This window comes from Scyliorhinus torazame, chromosome 10 (genome assembly GCF_047496885.1).
Source record: "Scyliorhinus torazame isolate Kashiwa2021f chromosome 10, sScyTor2.1, whole genome shotgun sequence".
NCBI classification, from domain to species: domain Eukaryota; kingdom Metazoa; phylum Chordata; class Chondrichthyes; order Carcharhiniformes; family Scyliorhinidae; genus Scyliorhinus; species Scyliorhinus torazame.
In genome coordinates this window covers 27,603,490-27,622,289 of record NC_092716.1, presented here as the reverse complement: position 1 = coordinate 27,622,289, position 18,800 = coordinate 27,603,490, and the positions used below count along the sequence as shown (strand labels likewise).

The following is an 18,800-nucleotide window of genomic DNA, read 5'->3' as shown; positions in this document are numbered from 1 at the left end:
ATCCCTGCCCTGCCTCAGCACATTTACTGTTGAAATCTTCAGGCATGCCTTTATCTCCAAACTAGATGGCTCAAATGCTCTCCTGGCCGGCTTTCCATCTTCCACCCTCCCATCATCAAGCTCATCCAATTCTGCTCGTGTCTTGATCAGCAAGAGCAGAGGTAATGAGTGAGCAGGACATGGTACTGGTAAGGACACGAGCAGAATTGGATGAGCGGGTACATCAGTGCCTTGATTCTCAGCCCCTTTCTGATGTTCAAATCCCTCTGTGGTCTTGTCTCTCATTAGTGTTAGAATTAAGGGTAGGCCATTTAAAACTGGGATGAGGCAGAATTTGTCACTCAGGATGGTGAATCTTTGGAATTCTACTCCAGAGGGCCGTGGAATATTAATCATTGTGCATGTTCAAGATAGAAATAGATGGATTTCTCTTGACACTATAATGACATTAAGGGATACTGGGGGAGGAGGGGGAGGGGATGGCATAGAGATAGTTGATGTGCCATGGTCTGTTTGGTGGAGCAGGCATGATCGACCAAATGGCCTGCTTCTCTTTCCTACGTTAGTATATCATACCTTCTCCCACCCCACATTCCTCCCAAGAACACGGCATTCATCCAATTCTGGTCCCTTGTGTGCACACAGCATACTGCATCCCCACTGAATTTCCACCCCAAACTATTCAATTTCTCCTCCTGTCAAGGTGCATGCCGTTGCAATACTCCCATCCAAATTCTCTCCCCATTGACCTGATTTTACTTTTTATTCTCTGGCTTAGAACACTGCATTAGTCGGGATGGAACATGTTGCATGAGTTGGAGGGAGGTGGTCTTGGTGATGTTGTGCCGTCAGAAGCTGATCTTGCTCAGATAGATTGCCAAACAGTTTGGTTCAGCAGAGACCGTGGCCAGGGAGGGGAAATCTAACCGGTGGTCAGGGAATGGAGTTTATATCAGCTGCTGATAAAATCTTGGATCAGTTGGCAATGGTCCTGCCCTGAGCGCCATACATTTTTCAACTCTAACCCAGACATTCCAAGCCCAGTTGTGCCAAGCCAGTTTCCATGTTTTACATGGTAAAGTTGTTATATAAAGTTGTTCTTTACTTGATTATTTTATGCTTATTTTTCACAAGGTCGACATGGTAGCACAGTGGTTAGCACTGTAGCTTCACAGTGCCAGGGTTCAATTTCCGGCTTGGGTCACTGCCTGTGTGGCGTCTGTACGTTCTCCCCGTGTCTGCATGGGTTTCCTGCAGGTGTTCGGGTTTCCTCCTACAAGTCCCGAAAGACGTGCTTGTTTCGTGAATTCAACATTCTGAATTCTCCCTCAGTGTACCTGAACAGGCGCCGGAGTGTGGCGACTAGGGGATTTTCACAGTAATTTCATTGCAGTGTTAATGTAAGCCTATTTGTGGCACTAATAAAGATTATTATTCTATACTTTTTCGCATGTGTAATGCATAAAATTCAAATTTTGAAGTATGGTAATCTTTATTGTCACAAGTAGGCTTACATTAATTAACACTGCAATGAAGTTACTGTGAGAAGTTCCTAGTCGCCACATTCTGGCGCCTGTTTGGGTACACTGAGGGAGAATTCAGAATCTCCAAATTATTTGTTGCTGTAATCAATTGGCCATTACACTCAACTTTTTTCCCCAAAAATTGAATGAACGAAGAATAGTCTCCCACAGCAGTGGTTTGTTTCATTAATTGACATCTTTTGTCCTCAAGCCTGTATATGCATGATCATTCAAATTGACTTGGTTGTGGTACCTGTGAGCCAGAGGAAAGGTGGCTCAACATGGTATCTTTTTCAGACTGCCCAATGTTCATTTTTTTCCTTTTTAGTTCTTCTGTTGACTGTTTCTTCCTTTCCTGGATTAGTACTTGTCATGAGTCCAGGTTTACAGGAGGTGACAGCTATTTGATACCTTAACTACAGAGCCAGTTTTTATTTTGAGCCCGACTCATGGCATTTTTGGTGTTAATGGCTAGCATTGTGGGAGAGTTTAGTATTTTCTTACCTGGTGGCCTCATGTACATTGATTTTGGAGAAGTGGGGGGTGGTTATTGAGAATGAGGAGAAACCGATTTAGTGTTCCTCTGCCTTATAGCAAATTAAAGCGTAGGATGATTACCACATCTTGGCTGAGGGATCTGGTGTGCAGTGTGGGACAGCAGATAGAAATCTGTGATGTTTCTGATCTATAAGGCTGTCTTACATATTTAATCACTTAGACATTGGGACCTGTGATCTGAAAATACTTGGCGTTCAGCAAAAATGTAATTTTTTTAATTAAAAAAAATCTTTAATTTTGGTAGAAAAGTAGAATATCAGGTTAAATTCTGTCACGATGTGTCCTGTTACAATAATACTATGGGACCTCGTGGATCGTGTAGAATTTGCATTGCCAAATTCAAACAAATCCCAAGTGTCCTGTCGGAACTCTTTGTATATTTAGAATTGAATACACAGTATCTCATGCTGCATTAACCAAATGAACCACAATAAGTGCATTTCACTGTTTCAAAAATCTGGAGGGTGTTAGCTATGCGGAGAGGCTGAATAGACTATTGGACTGTTTTCATTGGAACGACAGAGGTTGAGGGGCGACCTGATAGAGGTCGACAAGATTTAGAGGCATGGATAGTGCATGGGCAGGCACTCTTTCCTAAGATGGAAGGGTCAGTCGCTAGGGTGTAAGATCCATGGGGCAAAGTTTAGAGCGGATGTGTGAGGCAGGTATTTTGCACAGAGGGTGGTGAGTGCCTGGAACGCATTGCCAGGGCAGGTTGTCGAAGCAGATACATTAACTGCATTCAAAAGGTATCTTGACAAATACATGGGTAGGATGGGCACAGAGGAATACAGCACTAGGAAGTGCTGAGGGTTTTGGACACGGGTGGTATCATGACTGGTACAGGCTTGGTGGGCCAAAGGGCATGTTCCTGTGCTGTATTCTTTGTTCTTACTTGACCGCAATAACTAATGTTATACTTTCTCCATAAAGTCCCTGTAATTTGATTTTCAAAATAAATTTAGAGTACCCAATTGTTATTTTTTCCAATTAAGGGGCAATTTAGCGTAGCCAATCCACCTAGCCTGCACATCTTTGGGTTGTGGGGCTAAGACCCACGCAAGCATGGGGAGAATGTGCAAACTCTACACGGGCCGGGATCGAACTCGGGCCCTCCGTGCTAACCCCTGCGCCACTGTGCCGCCCTCCCTGTAATTTGATAACTTTAGTCTTAATTATGCTAGTGATGTCAGGGAAGTTTAGCAAAATTTGGCCTTCACTCCCCCAAACACACTCGTGCCTGAGTACCAATTTGGTTCAGCACATACCTTGGTGTTAGAGTTGTGGGTTCAAGTGCATAAACTGGCTGACACTTCATAAGTATTGTGAATGCAGGGTTTTTAAATGCTTTCTTTGTGTTCCTGTTTTTCGGACACTGAATGTGGTGGGATTGCAAATGACCATTGTCAAAACGCAAGCCGTGTAATTAGAATGGCAGGTATTGCACAAAATCCAGCATGTAGGCTTTTTGCTTTAGTTTTAAATCTTTTCATATGTTCAGTAAATTGCAAAGTTTTTTTCAGTGCCTAAGCTCCAACACTGCAAATTATATTGATAAGCAGACATTAACCAAACTAGCATCATGCAATGAGATGGATGCTAAGGAATATGATGTTTGCTAATTTTGGTGCTTTTCCTATTGGTTAGATGGATTTGAAAAATATGGCATATTTATAGTAATTTATAGTGAGAAGAAAGTTTGAGCGCTCCAGAAATGCTGGCATTTCAAAAACGCTGGCAAAAGCACCTTTTAATTTGTTGAAAGTTCAAGTGAGGGGGCTTAAAAAAATGCATTTTAAAAATCGTAATTATGGAATGTGTGGATGGCTGAGGGTGGCTACATTGCAGCAACATTTATGGCTGCGCTGACAATGTCGTAGCAGATGCCTCAGCAAGCGACCAGAATTGAACACTATACTCCAAGTGTGGCCTAACTAAGGTTCTATACAGCTGCAACATGACTTGCCAATTTTTATATTCAATGTCCCGGCCAATGAAGGCAAGCATGCCCCGGCCAATGAAGGCAAGCATGCCATATGCCTTCTTGACTACCTTCTCCACCTGTGTTGCCCCTTTCAGTGACCTGTGGACCTGTACTCCTAGATCTCTCTGACTTTCAATACTCTAGGGTTCTACCATTCACTGTATATTCCCTACCTGTATTAGATCTTCAAAAATGCATACCTCACATTTGTCTGGATTAAACTCCATCTGCCATCTCTCCGCTCAAGTCTCCAAATGATCTAAATCCTGCTGTATCCTCTGACAGTCCTCATCGCTATCCACAATTCCACCAACCTTTGTGTCCTCCGCAAACTTACTAATCAGACCAATTACATTTTCCTCCAAATCATTTATATATACTACAAGCAGCAAAGGTCCCAGCACTGAACCCTGCCGAACACCACTAGTCACAGCCCTCCAATCAGAAAAGCACCCTTCCATTGCTACTCTCTGCCTTCTATGACCTAGCCAGTTCTGTATCCATCTTGCCAGCTCACCTCTGATCCCGTGTGACTTTGCCTTTTGTACCAGTCTGCCATGAGGGACCTTGTCAAAGACCTTACTGAAGTCCATATAGACAACATCCACTGCCCTACCTGCATCGATCATCTTTGTGACCTCGAAAAACTCTTGTCAAGTTAGTGAGACACGACCTCCCCTTCACAAAACCGTGCTGCCTCTCGCTAATACGCCCACTTGCTTCCAAATGGGAGTAGATCCTGTCTCGAAGAGTTCTCTCCAGTAATTTCCCGACCACTGACGTAAGGCTCACCGGCCTGTAGTTTTCTGGATTATCCTTGCTACCCTTCTTAAACAAAGGAACAACATTGGCTATTCTCCAGTCCTCTGGGACATCACCTGAAGACAGTGAGATTTCTGGTCAAGGCATCAGCAACTTCCTCTCTTGCCTCCTTCGGTATTCTGGGGTAGATCCCATCAGGCCCTGGGGACTTAGCCACCTTAATATTTTTCAAGACACCCAACACCTCGTCTTTTTGGATCTCAATGTGATCCAGGCTATCTACACACCCTTCTCCAGACTCAACATCCACCAATTCCTTTCACCAATTTCATCCACCAATTTCAGTAAACTGAAAGCATCCAGAATTTTCATCTACTTTGGGACTCATACTCCTGTCCTCTCTATCGTTGATATTCCACATTAATATCCCATGCCTCAAAATTGGCCATCTTTGCTTGGTGATTTTCTGGAGATGGTACTTGCTACAGGCACAATATACCAAAGATGGGGCTAGTAGATACCACTTCAGGTTGCATGGCACTGATCAAATTAACTGTTCTGACCCAGATGATGTCAAGCTATTTGAGCAGTCCTGTGTTTGTCCATCTACCACCCAAACCTTGTAGGTATGGCCAAGACCCCCGCGGCGATCAGGAGTGTTGCCCCTGTCAAGCACTTTGCTCATGATTGGGAAAGAATAGTTGTCTTGAGAAACGAGGTATGGTTATATTTGCATTGAAACTTAAACAACAAAACAAGTATTTTTTAACGCAAAGCAACAGGATTATTTGGCACCTATTAGTCAATTACCTGAGTTGATGTTTGTTCCAATTTTTTGTGTATTTGGTGACAAAATGGGTTACAATAGGTAATGGCTTACATAGACATAGAATTTACAGTGCAGAAGGAGGCCATTCGGCCCATCGAGTCTGCACCGGCTCTTGGAAAGAGCACCCTACCCAAGCCCACACCACCCTATCCCCATAACCCAGTAACCCCACTCAACCAACACTAAGGGCAATTTAGCATGGCCAATCCACCTAACCTGCACATCTTTGGACTGTGGGAGGAAACCGGAGCACCCGGAGGAAACCCACGCACACACGGGGAGAACGTGCAGACTCCGCACAGACAGTGACCCAGCCGGGAATCGAACCTGGGACCCTGGAGCTGTGAAGCAATTGCACTAACCGCTATGCTACCGTGCTGCCCGTAAATAGTTACAATAGGACTTTCACATTGGATTATCTTGGCTAGTCTGGAGAACCTGAGATATTGAATGAGGCAGTTTAGTGCAGGCAGGTTAGAATTCCCATATTATACTGAATACGCTAGCAGCTCCAATAAAAATGGCAGCCGATCGTTGTGCTTTTCGTTTCTTAGACGTTTGCTGCATCCGCTTTCTGACACCTTTTGTCTGAAAGATTTTTTGGATACATTGTACTATTATACAATGTTAGTATGTTATAAATAGCACTTCTGATGTGGGTGGTTACAAAATTCTTTCTCCATAAGATAAGCGTTTGAATAGTTTGGAGCAAAATACTGTGGATGCCGGAATCTGAAACAAGAACAGGATGCTTGAAAATCTCAGGTCTGGCAGCAGCTGTAAGGAGAGAAAGCACAGTTAATGTCCTAAGTCCTTTCGGCTCTTCATCTGAACTGGAGAGGAGAGAACGTGTTGGGATATTCAAGTGCAGCTGTGAGAGATTGCAACAATGAATTCCTGAGCAATTTCTGTGTCTGGATGAAACTGTAAAGTTGCCGTTGTTTTACTGGTGAGATGGGAAAAAACCAGCAGGGCTGGTTTAGCTCAGTGGGCTAGCCAGCTGGTTTGTGATGCAGAACGAGACCAGCAGCTCGGGTTCAATTCCCGTACCAGCTGAGAATTCTGAATTTTCCCTCCGTGTACCCGAACAGGCGCAGGAATGTGGCGACTAGGTGCTTTTCACAGTAACTTCATTGCAGTGTTAATGTAAGCCTACTTGTGACAATAAAGGTTATTTATTTTTATTTATTATTTAAATAAATATGAAATTTCCAATGAAAATTGAAATTGAGTGTAAAGTTCATGCTCCATCCAGGTACATTTAATTATGATATTTTTCTAAAGAAGGATCCAGTAAGTAATTCCTGTGTGGGTAATTTTGTGGTTGAATCCAGATGAATTTAATTGTTATTTCTCCAATAGATCCAGTATTTGGAGTGAGTAATTCTCTAGTTACCGGATATACGAGTGCGCAAGTCAAATCAGGTTTTTTAGGCAAAAGGTTAAGGAGTGAACTTATTCTTTCTTTAGATTGCAGCATGCAAGTCGACCCCATTTTTTGGCACAAAATCAGGTCCACGCTTTGTGTGTCAACCCCCTACCCTGTTTCTGCTCAAATGCTACACTCATTAGGTGTCTACCTCAAATATGTACCTCAGAAATGCATATACTGTATAAATCAGCACATGGGATGAAGCAGCGATATGGGCTATGTTGCCATGAAGGATGCACAAGAGTTTACATGCCCACAGAGAGCAGACCTTGCATGACAAACAAATGGGTCCTCTGGCAAAAAGAATGAAGTACGAAGCTGGCTTCAAAATGGTAAACACCTGCGCCAACACTGGCAATTCATGATCAACCATGATCTCATTAAATGGCGGAGCAGGCTCGAGTGACCAGATGGCCTACTCCTGTTCCTAATTCTTATGTTCTACATGGCATACAAGTCGACCCCTGTTTTTGGAAGGATATTTCCAGGCTTCAACGGTCAACTTGTATGCTACAATCTACAGTACTTTCATGGACATCCACCGTCAGGATTTCAACCGCTCCTTCGGATGTTCCTCTCCCCTGGATCGCCATGTGCATTCAAGCTTCACCTTCCACGCACCTTCTGAGATATTCAGACATGACAGTAGTACACTACTGTTTCACAGGTCCATAGTAGTAAGGAGTCACAAGCATTTGCTAGTATGGTTTGGGTGGGTTTAGACTAATGTGGTGGGGGGCTGGGTGGGAATCAGAGACTGGGGATGAGCATGGTACTAGGGCCAGGCTGAGCAATGGTTGAGGACTCTGGGTCTGTACTCGTTGGAGTTTAGAAGGATGAGGGGGGGTCTTATTGAAACCTACAGGATACTGCGAGGCCTGAATAGAGTGGACGTGGAGAGGATGTTTCCACGCGGAGGAAAAACTAGAACCAGAGGACACAATCTCAGACTAAAGGGACGATCCTTTAAAACAGAGATGAGGAGGAATTTCTTCAGCCAGAGGCTGGTGAATCTGTGGAATTCTTTGCCACAGAAGGCTGTGGAGGCCAATTCACTGAGTGTCTTTAAGACAGATATTGATCCTTTCTTGATTAATAAGGTGATATGGGGTTATGGAGAGAATTCAGGAGAATGGGGATGAGAAAAATATCAGCTATGATTGAATGGCGGAGCAGAGTCGATGGGCCGAGTGGCCTAATTCTGCGGACTTAGGACGGCAACCACACATGCGCGGGTTGGCGCCCGTTATGTGGCGCCGCTTTTACACGGGCGACAAGGCCTGGCGCGTGTAGATGACGCGGCCCCGATCCTGGCCCATTGTCAGGGCCTGAATCGGTCGGGACCGGGGCCGTTCCGCGCCGTCGTGAACCTCGACGGCGTTCACGACGGCGCTGCCACTTCGGCGTGGGAGTGGAGAATCCCGCCCAACGTATAAGCTATGAGGAGAGATTAACCAACCCTAGAGAGACGGAGGCTGAGGGGTGACCTGATAAAAGTTTCTAAAATTATGAGGGGTGTAGATAGGGTGGACAGTTGGAGGCTTTTTCCCAGGGCGGAAATGACAATTGCAAGGGGGCACAAGTGCAAGGTGAGGGGGTTAGGTTCAGTGGAGATGTGCAGGGGAAATTTTTTACACGACGGTGGTGGTGGCCTGGAATGCACTGCCAAGTGAGGTGGTTGAGGCAGATACGTTAGTGACCTTTCAAACCTATCTGGATAGGCACATGAACAGGCGGGGCATAGAAGGATATAGGCAGTTGGTCTAGATAGGACACGTGTGTGACGCAGGCTTGGAGGGCCGAATGGCCTGTTTTTGTATTATACTGTTCTTTGTTCCTCTCATTTTCTGGTTACTCGCAAGCCCGCTTTGTTGTAATTCTGTTCCCCGCAGTTTTCTCTCTTTACTTAGATGCCTTTTCCTCGACTTTTTAACTTCACAATAGGACCGTGTTCAGATCCCTGTTCTTGTTCCTTGACTTGGGTCTACGACACACAGGGAGAATGTGCAAACTCCACAGTGACCCGGGGCCAGGATCAAACTCGGGTCTTCGGTGCCGTGAGGCAGCAGTGCTAACCACTGTGCCGCCATTCTTACACTTTTTACACTTTTTAATTTGAAAGACTTCATAAACCTCATTGCAATAGTTGTACAAATGAGTTAAATTTCCAGCCATCTGCAGAGTTGAACTGGACCTTTTGAATCAACTGAAACTGTGTTTGATAATGAAGAAAGGATGCAAGATATATTTCAGATCAATAGGCTCCTGAATATAGATCACTCAATTAACCAAATTTTAACAACATTGCAGATCTGTATTGAATTACTTGAATTGTTCATCACTTCAGTCATGTCGTGCATATTTATTAATACACTGACCTAGGTCATCTGATAACCTTCAAACAAAGTTTCTCCGTCATGGCTAATCTGCAGATAGTTTACTAAGAAATAGTTATTTCAATCTTAAATCTAGTTAGACAGATCCTGTGTATCTATAGTCATGCATTAAACATATGATATTGAGGTTTCCCAATTTTATAAAGAATAAAAACCACTTCCACCTCTTGGATAGTCGGCTGAAGTCATGTGGCAGAATGAGGTTTGAGTATTTGGAGAAATATACACACATGCGTTTAAGGATAATTCTGAACTTTATTTCGAACGGTGTGCAGTGATTATCATAGATTATCATAGAATTTACAGTGCAGAAGGAGGCCATTCGGCCCATCGAGTCTGCACCGGCTCTTGGAAAGAGCACCCTACCCAAGGTCAACACCACCCACCCTATCCCCATTACCCAGTAACCCCACCCAACACTAAGGGCAATTTTGGACACTAAGGGCAATTTATCATGGCCAATCCACCTAACCTGCACATCTTTGGACTGTGGGAGGAAACCGGAGCACCCACAGGAAACCCACGCACACACTGGGAGGATGTGCAGACTCCGCACAGACGGTGACCCAAGCCGGAATCGAACCTGGGACCCTGGAGCTGTGAAGCAATTGTGCTATAGTCATGCATTAAACATAAATTATTAAGGTTTCCCATTGGTTGTTGCATAATGAAAATATTTGTTTTTTATTGAGATGAATTGCTTTTTTAGAATTCTTTGGTGAATTTTTCAACTTTGAATCATGAAATAGAAAATAATTATATCAATTTGATTTTTGTGTTTTGGATCATTTTGGTATTTTTATTTCTGGGGAGAATTTGTATAGGACTACTTTCCAATTCATACAAATTCAGGTGTGCGTTGTACATTTGGAGTACAATTTTTATTTAGAAGCTTCTGCTTTTGCAGATTTGAGCTAAACTAAAGTTGCAAAAGAGGGTTTTGTCGGTTGTTTTGAAATCCGTTTGAACAAGTGCTGTTAACTCCAGGTTCAGCTACACATTAACATTTATGCACTTCTTCTTTAAGCAAATCCAGATCCAACAACCTGCTCAAAGTTCTCACATTTTGACAACTATGACACATTCCACTACAGCAACTGAAACAATTCTCAAAATTCTAAATGAAACCACTGTAATGTTCTTTAAAAATGTCAATTCACCCTACCGGTCAGTGTTAACGTATCCTTTAAAAATATTCCATGATCTATCCATGTCACGAGCAAAAGATAATCAGTTCTTCCTTGGGCCATATCCTATATGTTTACAAAGTTTCGTGAGATCCATCCGTTAGCTTTTGAGATATTATTTACAGGCAAACGGATGGCAACCTTGGACAGAGGTAGAGGTAAAAATCCATTCACCATAGGTCTGTGCAGCACATGTTTCAACCATCAGAAGCTGATGGAATATTTTGTGTCTTAATTTTGCCCCAGTTCAATATTTGTTTACTTGGGAATCTCTAATGACAGTTGTTGGACAAATAAAGCAATTATTTTCTCTTGCCATTTTTCTTCAGTTTAATTTTCTCTTTTCCTACCCTCCAAAAAGCATTGAATACGTACCAAAGTGTGGTTTCACAGGTACAGATGCTGACTAATAGTGCCCATAGGTAGCCAAACCCATAGGTTGTGATGGAGTTCTGGTCAACTATTAACTGTATGAAGAATTATTATTATTATTATTTTTTGGCAACAACCTTGTGCATCCAAGTTATTGGGTGAGTTCCTTGCACTCTATCCGCATTGCTAATCTGGAGAGGTTGAGAAGTGCTAACACTGCCTATCATTGATTCAGCATTGACTGAGTATCCCATCTGCAAACATCCTGACCTGCATTGCTTATTTCCTTGCTGGTAAATTTAATGAGCTACTGGGGAAAGCAATGTTGACCTTTTAAGTGAAAATGGCTTCGCATTCATTTCCAGAAGACATTTTTTAAATATAAATTTAGAGTACCCAATTCTATTTTCCAATTGAGAGGCAATTTAGCATTGCCAATTCACCTACCCTGCGCATCTTTTTGGATTGTGGGGTGAGACCCACATAGACACGGCGGGAATGTGCAAACTTCACACTGACAGTAACCTGGGGCTGGGATCGAACCCGGGTCCTCGGTGCCGTGAGGCAACAGTGCTAACCACTGCGCCACTGTGCTGCCCGGTCCAGAAGACATTTTAATAAGATTCTGTTTGTATTGACTTACATAAGATCACCTGTTTTCACGGGCAGCACGGTGGCACAGTGGTTAGCACTGCTGCCTCAAGGCGCCGCAGACCCGGGTTCGGTCCCGGCCCGGGTCACTGTCCGTGTGGTGTTTGCACATTCTCCCCATGTCTGTGGATCTCACCCCCACAAACCAAAGATTTGCCTGGTCGGTGAATTGGTCATACTAAAATTGCCCCTTAATTGGGGAAAAAAAAGAATTGGGTATTCTAAAAAAATTATATTTTTTAAATCAACTAATTTCACCATATAATCTCTTCTTTGTGCTATAACCTATTTAGTTCTTAACATTTTACAGTTTGCTTCAATGGCCTTGCATGGTAACTGATTCAATAGGTTTAACTGAATTCTCACTCTTGCTAATTTTCTAAAATCCATTTCCTTGCAAGCATTCTGTCAACCCCTTAAAAAAAAATTTTTAAAGTCTTTTTTTCCCCTTGGAATGAACCCTTTCCTAGGTTTTGCACTCTCATCTGAAAACCTTTTGCTGTGCTATAGTTCCACAAGTTCAAATGTCCAACAGGAGGAGTTGGTTAGGATTTAGACCAAAAACCCTTGCTTGTTTTTCTTTTTGACCAAGCTTTTGATCATCGATTGTTTGTTTGGTGAATTAGACATTCTGAATTCTCCCTCCGTGTACCCGAACAGATGCATTAGTGTGGCGACTAGGGGATTTTCACAATAACTTCATTGCAATGTTAATGTAAGCTTACTTGTGACACTAAAGATTATTATTATTGATATTTCTTGCAGCTCAGTGTGAAAACCTGTCTATTTAGCATCAATGCCCCTTCAGCAGACTAAAATATCCTATGTGAATGCAAGTTATTGATGGTCTCTTGGAATCTGGAATAAAATACATATTCTAAAAGCTTAATTATATTTCTGGCATCAGTGTTTGATTGAACTGGACTAGCCATATAAATACTGTGGCCTACTTCAGAGGCTAGGTGTCCTTTGGCGAGTAACTTGCCTCCTGACTCCCAAGACTCAAGTCAGGCATGTGATGGAGTACTCTCCACTTCCCTGGGTGAGTTCAGCTCCAACTACACTCGAAGCTCAACACCATCCAGGACAAAGCAGCCTGCATGATTGGCACCCCATTCACAAACATTCGCTCCTTCTGCCACCAATACCCAGTAGCAGCAGTGAGTCCCATCTACAACGTGCACTGCAGGAGCTCCCCAAAGTTCCTTCGGCAGCACCTTCCAAACCACTGCCATCGAGAAGGACAAGGGCAGCAGATACATGGGAACACAACCACCTCCCAGATCACACACCATCTTTCACCCACCCTCGCTGGGTCAAAATCCTAGAACTCATTCCCTAACAGCACTGTATGTGTATCCACACCACACAGATTGCAGCGTTTCAGGAAGGCAACTCTCCACCCGCTTCTCAAGGGCAATTGGGGATGGGCAGTAAGCGCTGGCCCAGCCAGCGATGGCCACATTCCGTAGATGAATAAACAATTAGCATCAATACACTTCTCTACCAATCCTTTGTAGGCTTAAACTGCTAAGATAGTATAAATAACCTATATTCACCTAGATTGATGGCGCAAATGTTTTCTCTCTCAGCATTTAGTGAGAATGCAGGAACTTGACTGCTTTGTACAGTCCTAATGACTCCTGCATGATTATACATTCATCAGTGAATACATACAAAGATCTAATGAGAGGCATTGGCTGGTATTCTAGGTAATTGTACCAAGGTGAACAATAAATAGATCATTTACTCCCAGGTTTTAAAGCGGTGATGGGCAATGCAAGCTAGTGAGTGGGCCAGATGAGTGGCCCTCCTTCATCTCTGGGCCGCAAGATTGAAATCAGGCATGTTCACTAACCATAACCCTTGGATAAGATTGAATACACTTAATACACACTGAATATTTCATAAGTTATAGAAAATGCTGAATCATATATTAATAGAACAGTCCACAGATATGTAGGTTAGGTGTTTTGGCTATGCTCACTGTGCGGGGTTACAGGGATGGGGTGATGGAGAAGGCCTAGGTAGAGTGCTCTTTCATAGAGTCAGTGCGGACTTGATGGGCTGAATAGTCTCCTGCACTGTAGAGATTCTATGGAGAATTGTCATCAACTTCAAGTGGTTAAGTCAAATAGTTACGCTTGATTGAATGCACAGGGTGTGCACGGCTATCAAAGTCAATGTTGAGTGTAATCAGTATGCATCTCACTTCATTTGCCCTTGCGCTATGTGTGTATTACTTCAGTCATACCGATAGGAAAAAAGCTACACGGATGGAAACCTGCAGAATGTGACAACCCTGCGCATGGGCAACGGTCAACAAAATGTCTCGTGGGCTGCACTCTGATCCCTGATGGGCCACATGTGACCCCCTGGGCTGCAGATTGCCCACCACTGTTTCAGAGAGTATGTTTGCAGTCTAATTTAATGACATCAATGTTTTTCCCTTTTCTTTCAGTATATCTTTGGGGAGTTCAGCCCTGATGAATTCAACCAATTCTTTGTAACATCGCGCAGCTCTGTTGAGGTAAGCATGCTAATTGAGGAAAACTTTGTAGATTTTTACTTATGTCAGCTAGGGATCCTTCACATGAGTTGATTACATCAGATAAAGCATGAGTAAAAAAAAAAGTCTTTCAATGACAACAGACAAAAAGTGGTGTGTATTACCACGTTGGAGTGGGCCACTGTAGTCAGCAGAACTTGAGACATGCTCATTTATGTGCTCATGTCATCTTCAGTCGGTGGCACAGTGGTTAGCACTGCTGCCTCACACCACCAAGGACCTGGGTTCAATTCTGGCTTTGGCTGACTGGAGTTCGCATGTTCTTCCTGTGTCTGTGTGGGTTTCATCCCACAGTCCAAAGATGTGCTGGTTAGGTGATTGGCCATGCTAAATTGCTCCTTCGTGTCCAGGGATGTGCAGGTTAGGTTGTAGGCAGAGGATGGGGTGGCTCGAGGAGTGGATCTGGGTAGAGTGCTCTTTTGGAGAGTTGGTACAGAGTGAGTGGGCTGAATGGCCTCCTGCACTGTAAGCATTCTGTGACAACGCAATCAACTTCTGATTTTGAACAGTTCTTGAATATATTTAATCACCGTATAGTTATAACTGCGGAGCTTTTTGTAAAACAAAAAGCATTGAAAAGAGGCCAAAGCCTCTCGGGGGCAGCTTCTGTTTTTTCCCCAACACTGGCACCCATCTGTGCACCCATCATTAATGAAGGAGCAGTATAAAGACAGCGGTGTGAAGTTTGTCCTTTCTTTGAGTAATTCACTGCATTCTAAAAGTAGTGTATTCTGTAAAGATGTGAGGAATTTTGATATTGTATAGTGCTGCCTGATGGAAATGATCTTAATCTGGCACATTTCAGTCACAGGATTCTGAACTGAATTGTTTGTGTTTTCGCTCAATTGTATCACTCATAACAATAACATATGGTGAAGCATAATCTTAGTGGTTCTTTATTATGTTTACAGTGTAATACAAAACTTCTGTTTTCTATTTGGCACAGCTTCCCCCATATAATGATAAAGTCTTGCATGGCAGTCAGTCAGTAGGTAAGTGTTTGCTTTCAATGTATTTGCTAATATTCCATTGAGCTTGATAATCTGGAAGGATCTTGGGCTAGAGTAAAGGTCAATGTAAAATTAACTTTTGCAAATCAAATAAATATAATTAAAATTCATCAGTTCTTTTGTGGAGCAATCTTGTTTCATAGATGTTTGATTTATTTTGGTGCAAACAAATTCCACTGTCATATGTATATATAAAAAAAATAATCACTCGAGTAAGCCTTTTCACCTGCAGTTACTAGAAGCTTTGATTTATTCGCTTGCATTGGCTGGTCTTTTCATAGATACATACATAGAAGATAGGATCAGGAGGAAGCCTTTTGGCCCTTCGAGCCTGCTCCTCCATTTATCATGATCATGGCTGATCATATTGTGATCCAGAACAAACACAGGATAATTTTGGAACAAATAAAATTTTCAAAATATATATTTTATTACTTTTGGCTGTTTGGTAAATATGTCATCAGCCTTGACCTCTTGACATTGTCATGTGATTTCAACTTAACTCCCAAAGGTAAAACTGTTTAAACCATTGCAGAGGAAATGTTTGTAGACTTGATGCTTGTTCATAAAGTTCATAACACATCATTGTTTTTTTAGCCTTAGTGATCAAATATATATTTTTGTACACTATCGTAATGGCTTTTTGGGAGAAAGGGAAGTTTAACATTTAATGTGGAGCAGTTTATAGGGCATGAACATTGCAGCTAATTTTTGTTTTGTCATTGAAATAGGAGACCGAAATGATTCAGATGCCGAAGAAAATGAGACGGAACCACCTGGATTACAGGGTAATGTTTACAAAGTCTCCAGTACGCTGAATCCACAGGCACCAGAATTTATACTGGGATACCAACCTGTACAGAAATCTTTAGACAACTTGTCGGAAGAAGCTGCCTATAGCTCCATTGACTGCCAATTTGGAGAGGGTAATATTTCTCTGGACAGCGGCAATTGCCAAGGGAATGATGATCTTGTCTACCGAGGGCAAGGCCCAAGGGAAAGGAGAAACAAGAAGAAACGACCACCTGGATATTATCGCTATCAGGAAGGTGTGAGTGATGCTGGCGGTCCCTCTGAAACTTTGGGCCTTGTTAATGGACATGTGTTAAACTCGGGGCTAAATGCTATAAGCCCAGAAGAGGTTGAATTACTTGGCCAGAAAGAGATTCCTGAATCTCATGGAGCTATTTCTTCAAAGGCTAATCAGAGGACTTGTGATAGCCCTGAGAATGATGAGGACTTCATTAGTGGAGCGTTCTGTAATAATACAGTCTCTAGTGCTCTAGATGAGGCCAGGACTGCTGAGCAGCCTGGGTTTGAGCTTAAGGCTAGCACTGAGGCTGACAATGAGGTTAATTCCTCTGAACAGCCTGATCTCTCTGAGACTGGAAGGAGTAGCCCAGTAAGGACAGCTATTGCACAATCAAATGCAGGCACAGATATTACTGTGGATGTTAAAAGTGACAGTGGACAAACACTGGAATCTTCTGGCGATAGTGCTGTAACACTTCCTAGTACTTCTGATGGGGAAGGATTACATATTGATGCCACAGAATGCGAACAAGATAAACCAGAGGATGTATATGCAGTTGAGCCAGAGCAGACAGCCGTAGCCCCTTCTACAGCATCTGCTCCTTTGCCAGCCAAATCCTGGGCTAGTCTCTTCCACAATTCAAAGCCCTCCCCAGCAGGACTTGTGGCCTATGTTGAGACAAAATCTACACCAACCAATGTTTCTGTTCAATTACCTGAAAAGCAACCGGAGATAAGAATAGACGTGCCTGTTCCGGTGTCTGAGGATTCCACAGCCCAACAGATAGCAGGTAACTTTTAAAAATCTGGTATAGAGTTCAAAGTATCAGTTGTCTTACAATCAACCTCTAATGGTACTAAATTAAATATTTGGTCACTTCAGAGTAAGGTAATTCTCAATAATTGCTAGAACAGAGTCTGAGGTTCTTCAAAGCTGACATTCCAGTGTTACAAAAGCCCGAGACCTGTCTGATAACCCATGGATGTGTAAGCAACTACTTCCTGACTTGTATGTGTTGCTTTGAAACTAAAGCTGCTGTTGTGACAGCAGCCGAAACTTTGAAAAGAGGAAGTATCTGGATTCCCATTGGTGCTTGTATATGGCGAGTTGTCACCAGCAAGAAATCAGACTTGTGCCTTCCTACTTTAAAAAAAATAAATTTAGAGTACTCAATTCATTTTTTCCAATTAAGGGGCAATTTAGCGTGGCCAATCCACCGAATCACATCTTTGCGTTGTGGGAGCGAAACCCACACAAACACGGGAGAATGTGCAAACTCCACATGGACAGTGACCCAGGGCCGGGATCGAACCTGATACCTCGGCGCCGTGAGGTAGCAATGCTAACCATTGCACCACCGTGCTGCCCCCTGCGTTCCTACTTGAAGTTTGGTCAAGTTGTACGGACAGTAAAGATTGTCACTGCATAACGATGCTTGATGTGTGGAAACCAATTCATTTTATCAGCACAATAATTAAAAATAAAACTGGATTAAATAAATCACTTTAACTTGTGGTTATGTATTGTCATATTCTCCCACCTGACATTTATAAAAAAAAAGAAAGGTGGTCTCTGTCAGGAATGTTCACCAACCACCATTCCATTTTGTGCAAGTTGTTGAGTAGGCATCAAAGCCGTCTAAGGGCTTGACAGCGTGTGGCTAGCTGCACCCATTCAATAGTGAGGGTCAGTACAGACAATATGGCAACAGTCGAGTATATAATTGAATGGGATGGAATGAAACTACTTTGCTTGAACATTAATCATTATTGTGGATTAGTGCCTTTGCAATCCAGAAAGCATTTGTTCACTACCTTACCATGTGCTGAATGTTTACAAGGATGCTGTCAGCAGGGCCAAGATGAATAGTCAGGAGTGGACTGTAGGTCACAAATTGGCGTATCTAAGTGCCAGGACATGGGACCATTTGGATATTGACAAACATACAAAATAAGTAGTTGTTGTTATCTGCAAAGACTGTGACCACTGGGCAGTAGCCCATGAATGGCCTCTTGGGTTTCCTGTTAAAAAAAAAAGTGTTTGCCTTCTCTTGAGGACTCGATAAAAGATGTTGAAGGGGAGGAGTCACAGAAGAATTGTGTGTTAAGATCATGTGGGAACACTTACATTTCCTTTTACTAATTATCACAGCCACAAAAGCAGCGACTTGTTCCAAGTTATAGTTCTGTGGACAATCGGTGCTACCTTCCACAAGTAACAATTCATCCTTAGCTGAACTGTAAAATAGATATTGGGAATCTAAGCTGGCCCCATCAAACTCCATGTAGCTCAGCAGGGAGCCCACTAAATCTCTGGTAAAATTTGTATTAACCACAATTATTGCAAAGGTGTATTGAGAACATGGTCTCGGTAATTTGAGTGGTGTAATCAGTTTATTTAAAATCAATTCAAGTTTTGAAACCATATAATTGCAGCTTTACCAGGATTTTTCATGCTAAGGGGGAGTTCAAGCTAATCACTCAAGGTTCAGAAA

The 18,800-nt window shown here is 42.8% G+C and overlaps 1 protein-coding gene across 1 annotated transcript in view; it reads left to right on the top strand.

Annotated features, from left to right (window-relative positions):
* LOC140430423 (ubiquitin carboxyl-terminal hydrolase 10-like) overlaps positions 1–18,800 on the top strand; it is a 73,061-nt gene that overhangs the window by 10,730 nt on the left and 43,531 nt on the right. The window contains exons 2-4 of the mRNA XM_072517895.1: positions 14,156–14,224; positions 15,210–15,255; positions 16,005–17,096. Of these exons, the coding sequence (XP_072373996.1) occupies positions 14,156–14,224; positions 15,210–15,255; positions 16,005–17,096 (1,207 nt within the window). The remainder of the gene's footprint in view (positions 1–14,155; positions 14,225–15,209; positions 15,256–16,004; positions 17,097–18,800) is intronic.